This window comes from Helianthus annuus, chromosome 15 (assembly GCF_002127325.2).
Source record: "Helianthus annuus cultivar XRQ/B chromosome 15, HanXRQr2.0-SUNRISE, whole genome shotgun sequence".
Taxonomy (NCBI): Eukaryota; Viridiplantae; Streptophyta; class Magnoliopsida; order Asterales; family Asteraceae; genus Helianthus; species Helianthus annuus.
Window position 1 is genome coordinate 157,918,103 of NC_035447.2, and position 21,741 is coordinate 157,939,843.

General features: G+C 38.6%; 1 protein-coding gene across 1 annotated transcript; it reads right to left on the bottom strand.

Moving 5' to 3' along the window:
• Positions 1 to 1,587: 1,587 nt before the first annotated feature.
• On the bottom strand, positions 1,588 to 7,708 carry LOC110912947 (polycomb group protein FIE1). The gene is made up of 13 exons (XM_022157788.2): positions 7,426 to 7,708; positions 6,787 to 6,852; positions 6,553 to 6,675; positions 6,337 to 6,417; positions 6,155 to 6,247; positions 5,933 to 6,008; positions 5,388 to 5,467; positions 5,220 to 5,291; positions 3,733 to 3,792; positions 3,505 to 3,601; positions 3,067 to 3,130; positions 2,917 to 2,976; positions 1,588 to 1,825 (listed from the first exon to the last, which is right to left on the bottom strand). The coding sequence occupies exons 1-13, from the start codon at positions 7,591 to 7,593 to the stop codon at positions 1,771 to 1,773; spliced, it is 1,095 nt and encodes a 364-aa protein (XP_022013480.1). The 5' UTR covers positions 7,594 to 7,708; the 3' UTR covers positions 1,588 to 1,770.
• Positions 7,709 to 21,741: the final 14,033 nt, after the last annotated feature.

The following is a 21,741-nucleotide window of genomic DNA, read 5'->3' on the forward strand; positions in this document are numbered from 1 at the left end:
GGCAGTTCATGCCACCTGCTACCTCACAGGATCATGTGCTACACCCACCGGTTGCTTAATTCAGCAATCAGTGCTTGTGCATTGATCTATGACTGTGTTAGGTTTATGCTTGTGTACCTATGGTCAAACTTGTTATATATTATCCATGTTATACTTGTGGTATCTCAATGAAGTTAAACCAACTCTTAATAGCAACCTATCTATTCCTTTAGGGTAGAGGTAAGGTTGTATACAACTTACCCTCCTCAGACCCTGTCTTAGCTTTGCTATTGGTGAGATTTACTGAGTATGATAATGATGATTATTCTTTTAACGTGGCAATTCATGACTTGTCACTCCAACTGCTAGTGAAATACCTAAGACCTGTTAACTTTTAGTTTTCAAACTTGCACTCCATATGCCTCAGAATAAAAAAAAAAAAAAAAAAGACATGTTCGACTGGAATACCCGGACGATGTGATTGTCACAAAACGATATTACTACAATAATAACAAGGGTCTTTGAATATGAACGACTTAGGAGGTTGTATGTTACCGGACTTTGGACGATTTTAAACGCATTTGTTCTCCATTCGGTTTAAATTTTGATTAGTCCATCAAAATAGAACATAAGTAGAAGTCTAGAATCGATCCATATGTAAGTGAAAAAGTAGTCATACTACCAACATCAAGAGTAGCAGGGCATGGTGAGAAAAGAGGGATGAATGGCAAGACCTTAACTTTACTGTTTCCAATGAAGGGTTCTGGTTTCAGTGTATTTCAAGCATTATTTTACCAACACATACAAGGATCACGACAGATTCATTCCACGGGCATATAATCACTCACACTCACCACTGGTGTAGCAACTTTTGTCCACCTACCATCAGCAAATCCATGGTCAACTGACAAAATTCAATACATGAAATGAATCTCGTGTAGCTGTTTTCCACGAGGTTTGAATGACCATGACACTTGAGTGGTTTAGACACCAAATCCATTACTCATCTTAGTGCGCACACATTAATTCGGATCTTCTCCCATGTAAAAATGCAAAACATTCAAATCTTGTGCTACAAATACCTCTAGCCGTTATCAACTTTAATAGGATGATAACTTTTGGATGCTAACATGTTCAATATAAATATAATAAATAGGTTGTTAGTGCTGACTTGGTAAGGTAGTCAAACTTGGATGTGTAATTACAGCAAGTCTAGCTTATGATACAAAGAATATGTTATGAAATGCTCGGTAGTTCCAATATCTCCAACATTGCGTTACTATTATTTAATGTTGTTCGTATGCTTCGAAATCCCAGATGGATTGGCAACTGATCTTGAAAGATGAAAACATGGAGTAGGAGAGCTATTGTTTGGAAGGTGATCACTTTTTCTTGAACCATGCCCACCGAGCCCTCGTGCCACGCTGTGGCAATGTTCCAGGCCCGCGCCCGGCTGATGTGACACCAACAGCTCCCCCTTTGAGCCCATAACAAATAGCCTAAGACTAGAACCCTAAATCTTATGACAAGGGACACCTTTTCATCAATTCCTAGATACCATTATGTCCAAACGTATCCTCTACAAGAAGCAAATGTGCAAAAGGTGTATTAATAGTTTTGATCCTTCCACCCGAGATTTCTGTAATTAGTAAGTTATATGAAATGAATGTAACAAGAATATACTGATGAGTATGTCACCTTCCCGGATCCCTTTAAAAAAACAAATGGACATCAATAAAGTATGAAAATGAACATCTAGCTATAAAGAGTCACTTGCTATCAACTATAACTCTACACGGTATCCCACCGCCAGATGGTGCCATCTTCACAGCAGCCGAGTATCGTGCTGAAACATACAACAGTTTCAAAACATTGATCGATAATAAGACGAAGCATCTCGATTTTTTACATTCATTTTAAACATTGATGATTAAGCTATTTTATTTATAAGATTATTAATTGTATATCTACTTAATTATATTGAAAGCTAATTATTTAATCAACTATAAATGAATAACAACATAACTTAAAACATACTAAATATGGTAGATGTCTTAATGAGTTTGTTTTAATAAATAAACAAACAAAATTTACTTTTTATGTCGAATATTGTACTCTTATACAATTAGTAACTTAGGGTGCCATACATACACATGCCTTTTCATATAACTACAAAAAGTAACAAAGGTCACCAAAAATTATTTCCCACCCCTTCAACTTGAGTCATGTACCTTTTGTTTAAAACTCACAACCTTTCATTATATACCCCTGTCTATTGATTTAAACATGTGTTAGTAATACCGAAAAATTCACCGGTTCCAAGCATTACGTCCCTTTGCATCTATTCACAAAAGTTAATTAAATTCCACCGGTTCCAGGTGGTTTCGATTTGTTCAAAAAGAAATTACCCAGAGATAACCATTCCTTTTTTTTGTCTTGGGATGGTAACAAACAATTAAACCTTCAATTGTTGTTGAATATTATCTCCAAATCTTGTTTAATATATATGTGAACTATCAAACTTAGTGTGATGAGTAGTGTTACACCGAAAAGTATACCGTTTTCGAATCTTGGTAAGCGATGGTCTACACCAAACTTCACATCTTAGAGGTGGCAAAATGAGCATGTGTGACGGTTGAGTGGCAGGTCAAAATTGCACATTTTCGTACATTTTTTAAAGCAATTACTGTCTTGAATATGACTACAAAACTATATTATTACACTTTATGATCTAAAATCTTGAATAGCAACTCTAGAGGTTGCACCTGAATTTTAAAGAATAGCAACTCTAGAGGTTGCACCTGAATTTTAAATACACTTACTGCTGACCCATTTCACCTGTTCTTTTATAGCTAATGTTTTTCATGTTGTCCCTTTGACCCGTTCGAATCGCTAATCCTAACATTATAAATAAAAAAGAGTGCCAATGGTCTTTACCTTCCATCAAATGACATAGCAGTTTGCCTGATGGGAAATTTGGATTGAGCATGAGATAACCTGACAAACAAAGTGTGTAATCAAATAAATCAATAAATGGGTTTCACACAAATATATATACCACACGAATATATTAAAATGTAAACATACCTTGCAATTAGAGAAGGCGGGCTGGTCTGCAAATCCCATACATAGATTTTCCCTACCCTGTTCCCTGGATGGAATACATAATGCCAATATCAACATATTTTGTCCATTTTTAGATACTTTTTGAACAACTAATGTATTAAATTAAATTAAAAAAAAATATATACTACAGAAACTATATGGCTGCAATAATAATCCAGAATATAATGCTTGAAGAGATTGTATGCATTTAAAAGAAACTTTTAGCTACTTTTGACCATTTGACCTGTATAAATTGGTAAAACGGGTCAACAATTACTATCTACGATCGGTTTGTTGATCATTTCAAAATCATAATAAGAGATTTCAGATTTAAAATGCGGGTATATAAACAAGAGCTCTGTTTGATTATATCAACAAACATTTATGTATTAGTGCAGTACCTACTACCCGGTATCATACCTATAGCTGCTGCCTTGTAATGAAAGTCACAGGAAAGCTTCATAAACCAAATGTCGCAATCAGGGACCGGATATTTCTGAAGGATATCTACCGTGGCCTGAAAAATTAATTAACCTTTTAATCACCAGTTATTTATAAATTTAAGCAAATATGAGGTGACATAGTATACACACACACACACATATACATGTATAAGTATATGTGGTAGCCAAATGAAAAATATTAAACCTCTCCTGGAGACTGTTCTTTAATCTTTGGTTCCCACAGTATGAACTCGTTATCAACACTCTGAAACAGTGAAATGAAGATAAATTATAACAGAGTTTTCGGTTCTGACCATAGATTTCTTCATTTATTTAAAATTTGAAATTTTGTATATATATATATATCATATATGAATTCATGATAGCCTAGCAGATTGTCAAATATTAGCATGGCACATAGTACGCTCATTTTCTGGAAGGCAAAGAAAGAGAATATAATAGACTAACAAGAGGACTAAGACCATATACCACAAATAAAGATAATTTAAGACCTTGGTTTTAAGAGCCCTAGGCGCTCCAACGCGTTTTGGTCCAAAAAGCCGAGGTAAAAGCTTCATGTACGCAAGACATTGCTATGTATGCAACCAAATAAGTAAACCATTTATAATTTCTGCATCCCTTTGGTTATGTTTTACATATTAGCCTCCTACAAACCTTAAATTTAACCTGTTTTGAACCAGATGTGCAAGAGGCACCGCCTCAAGTAGTTTTGCATCAAGCCTTGGACATAAGGCACATAACACTCAGCAACAATCGGGACAAAGGCCGTTTAATGCATGCATCCCTTGTCTCATGGGCGGACCCAATACTTTAGCAGCCATAGCACGGGCTACGGCTCAAGTGCGTATTCATAGTGTATTTTTTTTTCCAGTTTTATACCAAAGATACCCCTAAAATAATACAAGGATACCCCAAACCAACCCAAACTTGTAGAACAAAGGAGTCCGATTGAAACAGTGGCCCAATTGCCCAAATTATTAATAATATGATTGAAATTGTGGCCCAATTAGTTAGGTATTTGTTTTATTTGATTTATTTATTGTCGTTTTTTTATATTGTATGATTGCACGGTAAATTTTTTTTTTTTTTTTTTTTTGGGATAACCCTGATTTAATGGGCTAGTTCCGCCGCTGCCTTGTCTTTCGGCTATCAACGCCACCAAATGATGCATGATTAACCGTCCGCCGCTTTTAACGTTATTTTCACGAAATTAGTAAAATAACGTTAAAATTTAGTGCAATTTCACTTTTGCCCCCTGAGGGACCACACATATATACATTATATGTGCACACCGCAAGCGGGGCATTATGATAATAATTATTATACATAAAATAAAAATAAAAATAACTAAATACTATATATTATGTTATATAAAAACATTATAATTATAAACATACATAACAAAATATCCAAACGTATATAAAGAAATTAATAAATAAAAAACCTGCTGAGCTCGAGCTCAAGTACATTAAGTAAAACAAGCAAAACTCGATATTAAACGAGCTAAGGCTCAGCTCGTTTACACCCTAGTGTTAAGCAAAGCAAACACAACCTCAATTAGGACTTGAATACGATGAAAAGATGCAAATGATGCGATATTTGAAGAAGTTTCGGATGTCTGGTTAAAGTCAAGCCTCCAGTAATTACAAAATCTTTATATGAGCCATGTACCTTAGATAGTATGAAATCGCCAAGCCACCTATTGCAGTCAACATAATTTGTATGGATTGAAGCAATCAATACCTGAACAAATTGAGTTCAGCTTACGATAGGAACAAATGTCCGTTTGAGAATAAGGTAAACTACATTAATAAAGATAAATATAGAAACAGTTCTAACCGGGAACTGCACACGTTTTGTAGGAAATGCTGAAGGAAGTCCCTCCCAAGTAAAAGACCTCTCAACATGCTTCCTAAACTCTGCAAGAAGCTCAATGGCATTATAAGAAAACGTTTCTTAAGGTTGAAATCATCACTTTTGAAATCAAATATTATTTTTAATTTGATACAACAGCATTTTTAGATGTCATAAGTTTTACATAGTTATCAGCTTAAAAAAAAAAAAAAAGAAATATAAAAGATCACATCAACTAATCAGGTTAAACATGTTCAAAGTTGCCTGCAGTCTATTGCTGCTAATGCATAAAACATCATAAACTGTTATTATACAGATATTAAGGTTATAGTATAACACATTTTTTTCATAATCATAATTAACTATTTATAAAGATGGATAAGAGATATGTGCGGGTCGACCTGGCTGGTCGGTTTCAACCGGTACTAAAAGTAACCTGTTTCGACCCATTATCTAATCTGCCCGACCCATCCATCTTGCCATCTTTAACTAATAGCGACTAGAATTACCGAATAAACAACAGACTGTACCTTTCATAGACCAGATCTTTACGGTGCCATCCATACCACAACTGGCAAGACGATATACATCTGAAGGATGGAAATCCTGAAAAAGAATAAATTAACCCAATTATACCTCGTTAATAGTATAATATATTGAAAAGAGTGGCAAAACATTGACAAAGTTTTAAGCATTAATTGAATAGGGAATGAGCTATTAGAAGGTCTCATTGCAGTTATAACACAACTAACCACACTTAACACTTCATTGCGGTGACCACCTGCACCAGCAAATATCAAAATGCATATTCCAGTTTGTACATTCCACAAGCGAACAGATTCGTCCTATTAGAACCAAACATGTCAATTTTTAAAGGCAGAAAGTAAAAATATATTAAGAGGCACGCGAATAATAAACTTGAAATGACGCTTACTTTGCTTGCAGAAAGTACTAGAGAAGGGTTTAGTGTTTTTGTTCTAACTTCATTTATCGAGTTCCCGTGACCAACCAAATTCTGCAGTATAATATAGTATTCATTGTTAAGGGTGACAGATAGATATTTTAAGGTGGCCTGGCCAAATGGACAGTCAAACTATAGAGAGTTAACCTTACGATCTTTTGAAAGAAACATAAAAAATAGGAAATTAACCTTGTGTATATTCTCATTGCGAGCATCAATGACACGAATTATACCATTGATTCCTCCAGCTACCAGCAATGGTGTTCCGTCGGCATCAGAAGCCCAACAAACAGTGTAGAAAGATTCATCTTCCTGCTCTACAATGTACATGGAATCTAGGTTATGTTCATAAGTTATCATTTATATTTCTCCCACTTAGTAAAAATAATACAAGTCATATCTACATAAAGTATTTGATCTTACATCATCGTCAATGTAGGACCGAAGTACATCAATCATGCCACCTTCAAGGCATTTGTATACAGTAACCTAAAAATATATCAACATCCTCATTCAGTCAAATAGCAAATAGAGAATACACATGTATGTGTATATATATACACACACACGTTGATTTTCGTTATAGAACACTAAATTATTGCGAGAACAAAAGGAACAAACCTAACTTATTTAATTTTTTGATCAATTCTTCATATTTTTTAAATTTTGTACTCCTAATTACATACAAGTGTGTGTTATGTACATAAAAAAAACCATCAGACAAATTTGTTCATACGTGATATTAATTCCTGCGCCTGTAGGTAATATAACCTACACATGTGTAGATTAATTTCCAGTATGAATAAACATTACAATTCAACAATTCTATTATACTAAAAATCTTTAAGATGAACAAATGAATAATTTATTTTGCTATGCATGTTCTCGCCATACATAGACTATCGCAAGTATATATAGAGAGTGTGAGCACATAAAAAAAAATCTTGAAACGTTTTGAACAAACATGTTACTTTTCTGTAAATTCAATAGTTTTTTGAGAACATGGTCCCTAAGAAGTACGTACGTTGTCATAGAAAACAAAAAGAGTGAGCAATTTCTTACGCGATTACCACCAACAGTGGCGAAGAAGTCGTAATAACGAGAGTTGATGAAGTTGAAAACGACGGCGTAAATGGGATGATCGGCTTCCGGTAGCCTGTTGGTGACTGTGTAAATCCTCTTTTTGTAGGGTGTTAATGATCCGACGAGCGGTGATTGAATCGTTGTCATAGCAACCGGACCACTATTTTTTCTGTTCGCGTCCTCCGGTAACCACCACTTGCTGCTCCAGATTGAACCCAGCGGCAAAAGGGCAAATATCAGACCAAATGAAAAATAAAATGGGCCCTACTACTGCTATATATTTTACTTAGACCATGTGACTTCAGCGTTTTTCGTGGCAGCCTACTAGCCTAGTTAACAAAGAAACATTATTGGGCGTTTTTTAAAATAGGTGTAGTGGGAATGGGCATTAGAGGACTCGGGGCGGTAACGTGATGGGCGTTCATCACGCGTTGAATGGCCACGGAACACCGCCGCCGGTGCTTTCTATCACTCATGGAAGTATAACGAGTTATGGTGGTCACGCGTTGAACTTTGAGTTTTGATAGGGTATGACTTGTACATTGTGCATTAATACTTGTACATTGGAATCCCCATCACTAGTGATACCACCCCCACTACATTTCTATCACTATCACTAGAATATTGGGTGCTGACATGGCATGATTTGATTGGGTGCTCCCATCACTAGAACCCATCACTAGTGAACCACCCCGTGTGGCCTTATGTTTTGTAGTAAAATAAAGAGTAAATTGTCATTTTATTCTCTAAGTTTTGTCCAAATTTGTCATTTTAGTCCAAATAGTTTTTTTTTTTGCCTCTGGGTCCCTGACTTTTACATTTTGTTGCCATTTTGATCATTTTGTCTAACTCCATCCAAAAACCCAGTTTGTAACAGGGGTATTTTGGGGATTTCCTTAAAAAATGTTTTCAGTTGCCATTTTGATCCAATTCCAAAAAACCAAAAAAATTCCAAAAAATCAAAAAAATTCAAAAAAAAAATCTAAAAAATCTAAAAATAAAAAAATCTAAAAAATCATAAAAATTCTAAAAAATCTAAAAATAAAAAAAATTCTAAAAAATCACAAAAATTCCAAAAAACAAAAAAATTCTAAAAAAATCCAAAAATCATTAAATGTTTCGGCACAAACCGTTTCGACCCGTACCGTTTCGAACCGAACCGTTTCGACCCGTACCGTTTCGAACCGAACCGTTTCGACCTGTACCGTATCGAACCGAACCATTTCGACGCGAACCGTTTCGAACCGTACCGTTTCGACCCGTACCGTATCGAACCGAACCGTTTCGAGCCCAACCGTTTCGACACGAACCGTTTCGACCCGTACCGTTTCGAACCCGAACCGTTTCGAGACGAACCGTTTCGACGCGAAGCGTTTCGACCCGTACCGTTTCGACCCGTACCGTTTCGACCCGTACCGTTTCGAACCCGAACCGTTTCGACGCGAACCCGTACCGGCTCGAAACGGTTCGGTTCGAAACGGTTCGCGTCGAAACGGTACGGTTCGAAACGGTACGGGTGGAAACGCTTCGCGTCGAAACGGTTCGGGTTCGAAACGGTACGGGTCGAAACGGTTCGTGCCGAAACATTTAATGATTTTTGGATTTTTTAGAATTTTTATGATTTTTTTAGAATTTTTTTGATTTTTAGATTTTTTTGAATTTTTATGATTTTTTAGAATTTTTTTTTATTTTTTGAATTTTTTGGAATTTTTTTGATTTTTTGGAATTTTTTTGATTTTTTGGAATTGGATCAAAATGGCAACTGAAAACATATTTTAAGGAAATCCCCAAAATACCCCTGTTACAAACTGGGTTTTTGGATGGAGTTAAACAAAATGATCAAAATGGCAACAAAATGTAAAAGTCAGGGACCCAGAGTCAAAAAAAAAAAAACTATTTGGACTAAAATGACAAATTTGGACAAAACTTAGGGACTAAAATGGCAATTTACTCTAAAATAAAATAAAAAAACACACTTAAAAATCTTATTGGCCAAGCAAATGGAAGCTCAAATGTGATTGGCCAACAATCTCCCCATTCGGCCTTTTTTCAAGCCACGCCAAGGGGCTTTTTTGCAAGATAACGCCCAATCACGCCCAGGGGGCGGTGAAGGGGCGATTTTGGGCGTGATTGGGCAATATTTTAAAAAAAACGCCCCACTACGCTTGGTCTTACAAGTTACAAATATGCACGGAACCAGAGGGGGGTCAAGAGGGTCCGTTGACCCTTCGGTCACCGGAACTTTTTGAATTTTTATTTATAAATTTTGAGTTTTTGAAGAACAAACTTAGAGACGAACCCCCTAATTTGAACCAGTATAGAATATAAGCTTATGATGACCCTCTAACTAAATCGTTCTGGTTCCGCTACTGCAAATATGCTAGTACTTGATTTTCAAAAGTGAAAAAATATGGTTTATGCTTACCAAAACTAAATTTATAGAACCATCATGCTGCTTTGAATCATAGTGATATAATAACATCTATTGATTAGGTGTTTGAGTGATAAAAGTAAGAAAATCAAGTAAAACCAAGAATAAGATAAAGAATCTTGTCTAAGGATGGATCAACAAAAATTGATTAGTAATCCCATAATGATAACAACAATCAAGCAGCCTGGATAATGATCGACACTCACACAAACATCTATTGATTACATGTTTGAGTGATAAAAGTAAAAAAATCAAGTAAAACCAAGAATAAGATAAAGAATCTTGTCTAAAGGATGAATCAACAAAAGTTGATTAGTAATCCCATAATGATAACAACAATCAAGCAGCCTGGATTTCGTATAAAAGCACAAGAAATAGAGGATTGCACAATGATAAACACAAAAACCACCTTAAGCCAAGAAACTTGGTAACCTAAGAAATTGGGCATTCATTTATATAAGCACTGACTACTCAGCGTAATTATAAGTACGATGGGAATATAAATACGCCGTCCCTGATGGGACAGTTTACAACAATTACAATTTCAGCCCCTCCTAACTTTTAAACTATTACAATCAGCCCTAACTATAAAACTCAAGTACCAACGGTCTCAAAACGTTCTAATAGATTGGGCTTAAAAATGGTTCAACCCAATTTTTATGGGTGGTTTAACCAAATTGACTAGTTAACCATAAAAAAACAATCCAAACATGCATACGGGTGGTTTAACCAAATTGACTAGTTAACCATAAAAAATAATCCAAGCATGCATGATTGATTACATATTAAAATCCAAAGTTATATAAACATACTACATAACAATTAACAAAACTCCTACATCATTTATATAAACATATTATGTTACCTTATTTTCTTAAAATTATAAATAAATAATGTGTACATTAAATACGAGTATAAAAATCATCAACCTAATAATTCAATCATAAGAGATGAAGTGATAATAAAGTGATGATATGCTTTTGAATATTGATTGTTCATCGATGCGTTTTACATGAGGGAAGAGTAAAAGGCGTTTTAGGCTCCTAAACGGTTTAGGGTTGGGCCATACAAAAATGTAAAAGTCCAAAGTTTCAAATCATAAAATTATCTTGGGTTGGTACTAGTATTACCGTATAAACACATATACTGGATTTTACCGCCAATACAACTCTTGTACCGTTTCACTAATTTACCAGGTGTTTCGTACCCGTATTACCGACCGATTTTTACCAGTTTTTAAAATACTGCTTGTGAGTATTAAGGTTTTTTAACAACCGGTTGAGGTTATATGGTTTTACTTTTATAACACTTTAAGGTATAGTATTAGTTGTGTTGACTTTTAACAAAGACCGAGAGTATTTTTTTTTTTTTTCAATTCATATTGATATTTAATAAATGACATGTATGATAACCCATGACGCTTCTTCTCATTTACCCTTTTTTCCAACGTTCATCTCATACATTTGAAATCTATATCTTCAAAGGGTTTTTTTTTTTTACATATATCCCCATTCTAAGCTAGCTTATTACGTATTTTCTCAAACAAACAAAAAAAAAACAATTACATATTTCCCTTTCTTTTGAGAAATTACTCAATTACCCCTTGATTATTCCCATAATCTTCATTATTTGTTTCCTCTTCATTAGTCATTCCCTCTTCCCACGCTTGCAAACCCTACTACAGATGCTGCAACATCGTTGAAACCCTCTCCCTGGACATCACTGAGTAAAATTGGTTTCTCTTCCACCCAAATCGTTTCGAGTAGAAGACGAGCATGCTTTGTGAAGATGAGTGGGCTTTATGAAGACGAGTTTTGAGTATTCAGGTATGTTTATTTCAACTACTTCGGTGTGTATTATATTTTCTGCGAATGATTATTTATGAGAATTTTGGCTATGAAGACTAATAACCCATCGTTTTGTGGCCGTGAATTACACCAACGACGTTACACCAGGTTTTTGGGGCTGAATATTACAACCACACGACAACATCATTTTTTTGTAAAACAACAAATTATTTGATTCTTAGTATGTTTCTAGTAGATTCAGTATTAGTATTGGTTGATATGTTCATGGCCTTTTGTTCTTATTTGTGTGATTCAGGATGGTAGACGAAAACAACTTAAGTACACCAACTTGGGAGAATGGGTCACAACAAGGTGTATTGACTTACAATGCAAAGACCTATAGTGTAATCGAGCATGAACGACTATTTAGTAATTTCAAGAAGCGTTTTGTTTGTATTGTTTGACAAGAGTAACAAGTAGAAGAATTGGGGTGATACTACATGAATTGAGTAAATATGTAATTAATTGATGATATTAGAATTAGGAAATATGTAAATATTCATTTTGTGACAACCGGTGATTTACGACCCTTAATTACGCAATTAACAAACATTATGATGATAATAAATAGTGTTTAAGACGTAAATTAACTAAATTAGACCTTTAGTATGCCTAGGAACGTCTAACGAGCTTTACAGTGCGTGAAAGGTGATTGGCGGAAAACCTGCGAAACGTTAAATGGTAACTAACTGAAACCGAACAAAATACTGACAACGCCTGCAAATACGAACTTCATACAAACATTTTATACTTATAAATATAGTTTTGCGAATTTATCGTGCTTCCGTATGTCACGAAGCGCAAACGTGAACGAAAAACGCGACTGCAGGAGCGCACCAGAAACGAAACAGAAGCATCGGAGACACGTATTACCTTTACAACTAACATTTTATGTTATATCTAGCTTCGTAATTAGATTTTAATAATTGTAGTCGAAACCGGATCGAAAAACGGATTAAAACGACAACGACGAGATTTTACGTGATTTATACCGTAAGCGACGAACGAACGAGTCAACTGTCACACCCCCAAAATACCACATGCGGAAACCCCCGCAAGGCGTGTGACGTACCAGGATCTAGCCACCAATCACATTGAACTCATAACAAATATTTCAAATAAAACTTTCATTTATTAAAAGAAGCATTACAAAACATTATTTATCGTTCAGCCGAAGCATAATACATTAGTTAAGAATTTCATAAACCAAGTGTGTAAAAACCATTAGACTTGTCTCGTGATTCCATGTATCTCGACCGATGACCACTCCAGCATCCTAGACAGCAAGTTCCAATGACATGTACCTATAGGCCTACAAGCATGCAGAAAAGTGTATCAGCATAACGTTGGCGAGTTCACAGTTTTGTTTACCGAAAATCGTGTTACAAGTTTAGCTGCCAAAAGTTTAGTTCAGTTCATAAGCAATTCCAAAAACAATGTTGATAATAACTTGATACCGCAAGATGGCTCTAGATTGTTTGCCCTTCCCCAATGCCCCTATCAAAGCGTTGGTCGAGTGGTTAAGGTAATTAGTTCACGCCTGTCCTCCCTGGTATAGTGTGAGGGTGCCAAACCTAATAGCGCTATCAACTAATAACCTCGTTGCCTCCCCGGCAACCATTTCGGTAGAAGATGAGACTTAAGGTGATAGGAGTGAGTGTATTATCCAACATTCCGGTTTAACATTCCAGTCAAACCCATTACCCAATATTCCTCCCCGGAATATTTTACCAGATGTCCCTCCCCGGGATGCATGCTTGAAAAAGAGCAGTGAACTCACCTTAGATTGCTCGGCATGTTATGTTATATTACCCGTTCCAAGTTGATCAACCATACCCTACCGTGGTTACCAAAGACAGTCAGTTTCATGTACACATAAATCACGTATTCGTCATACATGTTTCATAAATTGCATAAAAGCAAAGCATACATCGTTATGCAAGCCGTAATAGGAAACCATTCAACAATCCACATCATTATATAGCAAGCATTTACGTCATATGCAAGTTCATGTTTCACAAGTCACATTACAGTTAGGTTTGGTACAAACATTCATATATTCAACAGTTACCATGTAATGTAGGTAATCCATTTGTACTGATCAAGGAGTTCGGTTCACACACTAGTAGACATGCAGATCCATAAACATTTTGTAACACCCCGTGTTTTTGAATGTCAAAGTCAAAGTCAAAGTCCAAGTCAAGTTTGACTTCTTTGGCTGTAATTAGTCTATTTTATGTTTTATCATTTATATTATGTGGAGTAAGTGTTGTTAATCAAAGTAATCGAACGAATCGAATGTTTAATTGATGCGAAACGCTTCACGACTGTGAATAGTAGGAAGTAACAATGCGATAAAGCCAATTAATCAATAATCAAGCTAATCGAATCATCACTCGAACTCGAAACTCAGTTATGCGACTTTGGTGTTATTATACATGTGTGTGCCTTACGTGTTACCTGTGCGTGCTTACTTTATGTTATGTGTGGTGATCAATGAGTCGAAACTCGAACTCAATCGAACTCAATCGAAATCGAATTATGATAATTGGTGGAGAAGAGACAGTGCAAGATATAGATGCTTGTATGTAGATATAGTGGTTGGGATTAAAAGTAATTTTAATAGGAAACTCTATCGTATTCGTATCGTCTTCAATAGAAATCGAAATATCAGAAATCGTCGCACCAAACGCTCAAAACAGGCTGTTGATCGATCAGGCTCCTAGCCGATCGAACAGCCTAGCCGATCGGACGGACTGTACGATCGAGCAGGCTGTCCGATCGGGGTGCCTGGCCGATTGGCCAGCCCTTTCCTTTTTGGGAAGCCTACAAATAGCCCTGTCATTGTCATTCTTTCCACTTTTGGAAACTCTCTGACCGACCAGCTCGTGCTCCCTTTCTTTTCTCAGATTTCTCTCAATCCCGGTAAGATTTCATCCTAAATCTTGTACTTTTTTGATCAATACACGCTCCTACACCTTTCTATATTTCAAATCTTAACTTTTAACCGTGAAATCACCAAGATTCAAGCATTCTAGGATGATGTCATCATGGTGTTCTTGAAGAACTTCATGTTTCGACCTCAATCCACCAAGAATAGCTTAGGTCTAACCGATTTCCACATAAACAAACAAAGATCTACCCTAGATCTAAACATTTACACAATGTGAAGGATTGAAAGATGGATTTTCCACTTTCTTTCAACTCTTTTACACTCAACGCCTTCAAACCGGTAGAAACGGAGCTTGAGCCAACTCACTAATCATCCTAATAGTTGTGTGGTTCAAGATTCGGATTCTACCTACGAGGTTCATCGACTTCGGGTTAAACCATAAACTACGTTCCGAACCGTTCACCGACAGGACTTGGGTGATTCCTGTCCGAGCAGGAGAAACACGTAAGAACGAAGGTTCCATGGTTCAGCTCGTTGTCAAAATACTTTGATATAACGTCAAACCATCAGAACAGCCAAGTGTTAGACGAACAGGCCGACCAGGTCAGGATGCTGACCGATCGGACAGGCTCCCCGAGCGAACAGCCCAACCGATCGGACATGTCAGCTGATCTACCAGGCCAGCCGACCGGCTAGCACATGGCCCCACACCTTAACATTTTCATGAAGTCTAGTATTGAACGAAGTGCCATTCGATCGAACTACGATTTGGTTTGAATTACTCTTCGGATCATGAGATATTATGCTTCAACACTTAATTGATTTTCAACTCGTTCGACGTATTGTAGTGCCAACCGATCGAACATGCTGTCCGATCAGGTGACATCCTGCTGAGGACTCAATACTGAAGTACCTAACCGATCGGTTAAGCCGGCCGATCAAACGACCCGTTCGATCGATCGACCTGAAAGGTAAGGACACTTCAATGTCCTCAAATACTACAACGAAAACTTCAAAAGGTCAAGCCATCATACACAAACCCATCCTATTCAGAGGAAGAAACAACCCACTCGAACAGCCCAACCGATCGAGCCTACTGGCCGACCGAACAGGCTGTCCGAACGGACTGTCAAACCGAACGAACAGCCCGTCCGATCGAACCTACCGTTCGATCGACCAGGCTGTTCGACCCATCAACACTTGTATTCGTTTACGCGTTACTCATCGTTATACTATCGAACTATTCAGGCTAACCCTACTCTCAAGCGCTCCCTTCAATCCATCAATCGCTGTGAGTATACTCGAACCCTTTTTGCTTTAGCACTTTTGGGTGTTACATACGTTACTTATCTAAATCACAATCGAACACACTACTCAATTACTTTAAACGCTAACCGTTCTGCATGTATTACGTGACTAAATGAATGCTTGTTGTTATGTCTACACGTGGAGTGCTGTCTACCTGCCTTTACGACGATAGTACTATAGTTTGGACTCAGCACCCGTTCACTCGGGGGTTGTTAAGGACAATTACTTGCATGGATTACGGTGGTAATCATGTATTGCGAAATGCCTCGGGCAGTCAACTCGCAGTCATTGGTATCGATAGATCCATGTCGATAATTAACATGCTTCGTTTTCCTCTGTGTACGTGCTGGTTATGCGTAAACTATATCGAACTCTATATGCTATTATTAAACTTGTATGCTCACCTTTACATTTTATGTATTGACTTTATTTTAACGTATGTGACAGGCAATTAGGATGCTTATCTGCTAGGAAGGCGAGCTTAGAATAAGCGTCTAGAGCATAGTTGTCTGTAGATCTTGCAGATCAAGTCTCTAGAAGCATTTGAACAATATCTATATTTATATTTGAATCTGAGTTGTCGGAACAGAGCATTTGACTAGTTGTTATCTGTAATAATTTGTTTTACTATTTGGGATACAGTATGGGACGTATTATTTAAACTGAATAGTAATGATAGTTGTTGTGGAAACTATTGGACAATCTGTTTCGCTCAGTGCCATGCCCCGATGATTCCGCCATCGGTTGGGGTCTGACAGATTGGTATCAGAGCCATAACTATAGGGAATTAGGCTAGACACGACCTAGTCCGGGTCGCTGTCTTAGAGACCTAGACTATAGTTAGGAACCAACAGACCAAGCTTATGTGCTATTCTATTTTTCTTCGCTATCGCTGCACTCGAATTTTCAAATAGGGTCAAGCGATTTAGTCGGGAATAGGTGTGAAAGCCACAAACTCTCGACTGAATTGCTTGGTCAATGCTGATTTTACCAATTTATCGATGATTTCCTCATTATTTTCAATGACGAACGAGGAGAATTATACCAAATCAGGAGTGAAATCCATATTTTGATGAATAATCTCCTCAGTTTCGTTAAAACAAGGAAGAAGTTGCTAAGCTAGGGGTGAAACCCTAACCTTGACAACTTGTTCTGATTTTATTCCATCTCACCAAGGCCTCGACGGACTCCAACGACCTGAACTCACAAGTATGACCTAGGGAGTACGTGTTGAATGCCCAAGAATCGAGGCAGAAACGCGATCCCGAAAGACGAAAAGTGACGACAAGTCTACTGTGAATAGTCGAATCGCCTTGGGTAGTCGATGTCTAATAGCCGCAGACAATCTATTTCTCGATTTTATGTGTTTCGAATCTGAGCCCGCAACTGCCGAATCTGATCATTCGTCGATTTTATACGTTTTATGTGTTTATGTGTTTAAGTTTTTGGAGAATTATTTGATTTTGCCATACCACTTCGATCGACACGCACGACTCGCATTGCTCTTCTACCTCAATACGCTAACAAGTCGCTACAAATCTAAACGACATTATGCTATACTCGACATGCTATACGACTATTGTGACAACTCGAACTTTAGACTTGCTTTGATGTAACGTTTGTGCACGATATGTGATTTTATAAACCCGAATGATTAATTGATTTCATGATATATGTTATGTTTTATGCATTATGTGTGTAAGTATGTCGTATGTTTGTGGACCGAGTACACGAGCCCTTTGGGCCACATCTTTGTTCACGGATCCTTAGAAGAAAACCGTATGGGCTCGGCCCACTCCCCACTCGCAACACACAAAACCGAGTTAGGGGTTTTGTTTTACCACTTTTGCAAATCACAAACACACACACCTAACCCTAGCTCCTCTATCTCGTCTCTCTCTCTCTCGGCTTGCTTGGAACCCGACGACACGCACACACACTTTGAAACTTGTGAAGTGAATCGATCCTCTACCTTCAATCCAACCGGTTAGTGCTTGATAATTAGATTGCTTGTTAAATGGTTATCGTATGGTTTTGTATGTTGGTGTTGCTTAACCGAGAATTCTTGTTAATGTACTGATTGGGATGATAATTGATTTAGTTTTGTTAATCGACTCATGTATGCTAAACATGATCACAATAATTGACGTTTTGGATATAAGCACCGAGTAGTTAGTAATCGGCTGTTAGACATTGTTTGATCGGGTAGAGTTGGTAATCGGGATCCATGTTAGAATGTATGTATTGTTATGAATGTTACTATTGTTCATATGCATGATTACTAATTAAATTGCCGGTTTGATGTTCTTGAATTGTTATGGATATGCATGAAATCTGAATTAACTGTTGATGAATTTCTGTGATTGATCTGATTTCGAAACTGCCTTAGATGTTTGCTAGAATCACGGATAAGTCAATGCAGGAATTATGGAAATCAGTTACATACGCGGTTTCGACACCTGGTTGCGAGTCGGGACCATAGTTGCGAGTCAGAATCCCACTCGTAACCAAGCCAGCACAAGTCGAGACTACGGTTGCGAGTCCCGTTGCGACTCGTAACCAGCACATGATCAGTCGTAACCAGGCCATGATGAACCGAGATCACCGTTGCGACTCGCAACCAGCTGTTGCGACTCGTAATCTCCGGTTGCGACTCGAGATCTCCGTTGCGACTCGAGACCATCGTTTACACGCACACTGTTGGGCCTTCACTGTCACGGGCCCAATCTATTGAGCCCAACGATTTGAACTGTGGACTGTTTATTATTGGACTTGTATGTGTTTGCTATTTGGGCCGATTGAGAATCTGGATTGTTTTGTTATTGGGCTGCTTATGTCATTGGGCCGGGTATGAATGGACTTAGAACAATTGGATCCTCACAGGCTATGTCTTATCTGTTTACGTGCGTACATGTTTGCCATGACTATACGTGATTACTATATACGTGCTATATACGAACCTGACTCGTATAATAACCATGATAGGACGTGAGTGATCATTTACTTGCTACTTGTACTTTCTGTGTATCTGCCGAGCAAACCAAGGTGAGTTCACACAGCCAAGGCATGGGATTCCCGGGTTGGGAATTGGGTTGGATATGATGAAATGGAATGATTACTCGTACTTACGCATATACCAGACTATAGACCATCGTCCTCAGGTTAGTCAGGCCACGCTGCGTAAAGCCTACGTAGCCCCCACGCGTACCACTGTCCTCGGGGAAGGGCACGTCACGTAAAGCCTACGTGACCCTGTACGTTTTCCTGTTTTCGGTAAAGAAGAACACATGGTCGGAAGTTAGTCTAGTAAGTACCGTTAATGAGAAGCCCTCATTAACCAGGATGAACATGGGAAGCCCCCACCTTTATTACACACTAGTATGGGAAGCCCCCACTAGCTATACTTATGCATTACACAATGAACTTACTTTCTGTGAACTCGCTCAACTAGTTTGTTGATCATTTGCTGCATGCCTTGCAGGACCTTAGGTATACTTGGAGCTTGCACAGGGAAGAGCAGGTCGTTGTGGGCAGATGGATCGTAATGATGTTGAACTCATAACTCGTAAAACTATTTGGATTTACTTTACTATGCTTCCGCTACTTAAAACAGTGTTTGGTTTTCGAAACATCAATCATGTCATGGTGACTTATATTAATTACTTCTATTATTAATTGCTATGGTTTGATATGATTGATGGCTTGATCCTGGTCAGTCACGCTCCCGAGCGGTGGTATTCCGCGGGTGGATTTTGGGGGTGTGACAGATTGGTATCAGAGCCATTGGTTATAGAGAACTTGGTTTTAATATGGGAAAACGTTTTATTAAAACCGGACTATAACCAGTACAGTGCTCTCAACGATCCACAACGACGCTTCGCTCCACGTGCAAGACTCGACATCCTAGGTAATAAGGGTTATGTTATGTTTATTGCCTGTTTGCTAGAACTGCTTAGAACTTTGCTCGCATTACGCTTAGATACACATGCTTTGATTTCATGAGAACACCTATATGCCTACGCTTTTCTGTCATCGCCCTACTCGCGAACCATTCTTATGTATGCTACTTGTTACTATGAAGATCAATGGCCGCACGAATTAACATGACTCAAGCCCAGCTAGAGGCTCTCATTGCTGCGGCAGTTGCAGCCGCCCAAGCAGGTCAACCCGCTCAGCAGCAGCCTGGGTGCACCTTCAAGAACTTCATGGAATGTCGTCCTAGCTCGTTTAGTGGCACAGAGGGAGCAGTTGGACTCCTCCACTGGTTTGAAAAGCTCGAGTCGGTTTTCGAAATGTGCGAATGCCCTGAGGCTCGCAGGGTGAAGTTCGCCACTGGCACACTTGAAGGGATTGCGCTCACTTGGTGGAACGCACAAGTGCAGATCTTAGGGTTGGCAGCTGCTAACGCCACCCCATGGAACGACTTTAAGGAACTCATCAAGCGTGAGTATTGCACGCGGGAAGACATACACAAGCTGGAAGATGAGCTTTATAACTTGAAAATGGTTGGATCGGAAATCGAAGCGTATACCAAACGGTCCAATGAGCTGGCCGTTCTGTGTCCAACTATGGTGGACCCTCCATACAAGCGCATTGAGTTGTATCTCAAGGGATTGGCGCCAGAAATTCAGAGCCACGTGACGTCGGCTAACCTCGAAAACATCCAGGAAATCCAACGCCTAGCTCACCGTATCACCGATCAGGCAGTGGATCAGAATAAACTGCCCAAGCGTGTTAATGCTACTGCTAACGTCACCACCTCAGTTACTCCTGCTACATCTGGTGACAGTAAAAGAAAATGGGATGGGGATTCCAGCAAAGGTTCAGCATCTGTTCAGCCACAGTCTCAACAGCAGAAGATCGACCACTATCAGAGTCCCAGTCAGCAATCCTCTGGTGGTCACAGACAGAGGAGATATCAGGGTAGTCAACCCAGGTGCCACAACTGCAACAGGCATCACCACGGCCCATGTAACAAGGGTCGCTGTCAAAGGTGTCTCAAGATGGGTCACGAGGCCAAAGATTGTAGGAGCCCTCGTCCTGCGAATCAGAATCAGCAGCCTCAGCAACCAGCTCCACAGAACCAGCAGCAGCAACAGCAGCCACAGCGTGGAAACCGGGGGTGTTTCCAGTGTGGGGCTGAAGGTCACTTCAAACGCGATTGCCCTCAGTTGAACCAGAATCGCAACAACAATAACCAGGGCAATGGGAATAACAACGGCGGGAACAACAACAATAACGGCAATGAAGCTCGTGGTCGTGCATTCGTACTAGGTCGGGGCGACGCAGTGAACGATCCCAACGTTGTTATGGGTAAGTTTCTCCTCGACAATATTTACGTTACTGTTTTGTTTGATTCGGGTGCGGATACAAGCTATATGTCTGTGAAAATGTGTCAACTGCTAAAACGTGCACCAACACTTTTACCCACCAAACATGTAGTAGAGTTAGCTAACGGTAAAAGTCTAGAAGCCACGCACGTAGTTCAGGGTTGTAACCTTATTCTAGCTGGTCAAGCCTTTTCTATTGATCTCATTCCCATAGTTTTGGGAAGTTTCGACGTCGTGATTGGGATGGATTGGCTTTCCCAACACCAGGCAGAAATCCTATGCAGCGAGAAGGTTATTCGCATACCTCGGTTGGGTCAGGAACCTCTTGAAGTTCAAGGCGACAAGAGTGGTGCAGTGGTAGGCATCATCTCATTCTTGAAGGCTCAGAAGTGCTTACGTAAGGGTCACACAGCCATTTTGGCTCTTGTTACAGACGCCTCAGCAAAGGAAAAGAAATTGGAGGATATTCCGATTGTACGTGATTAC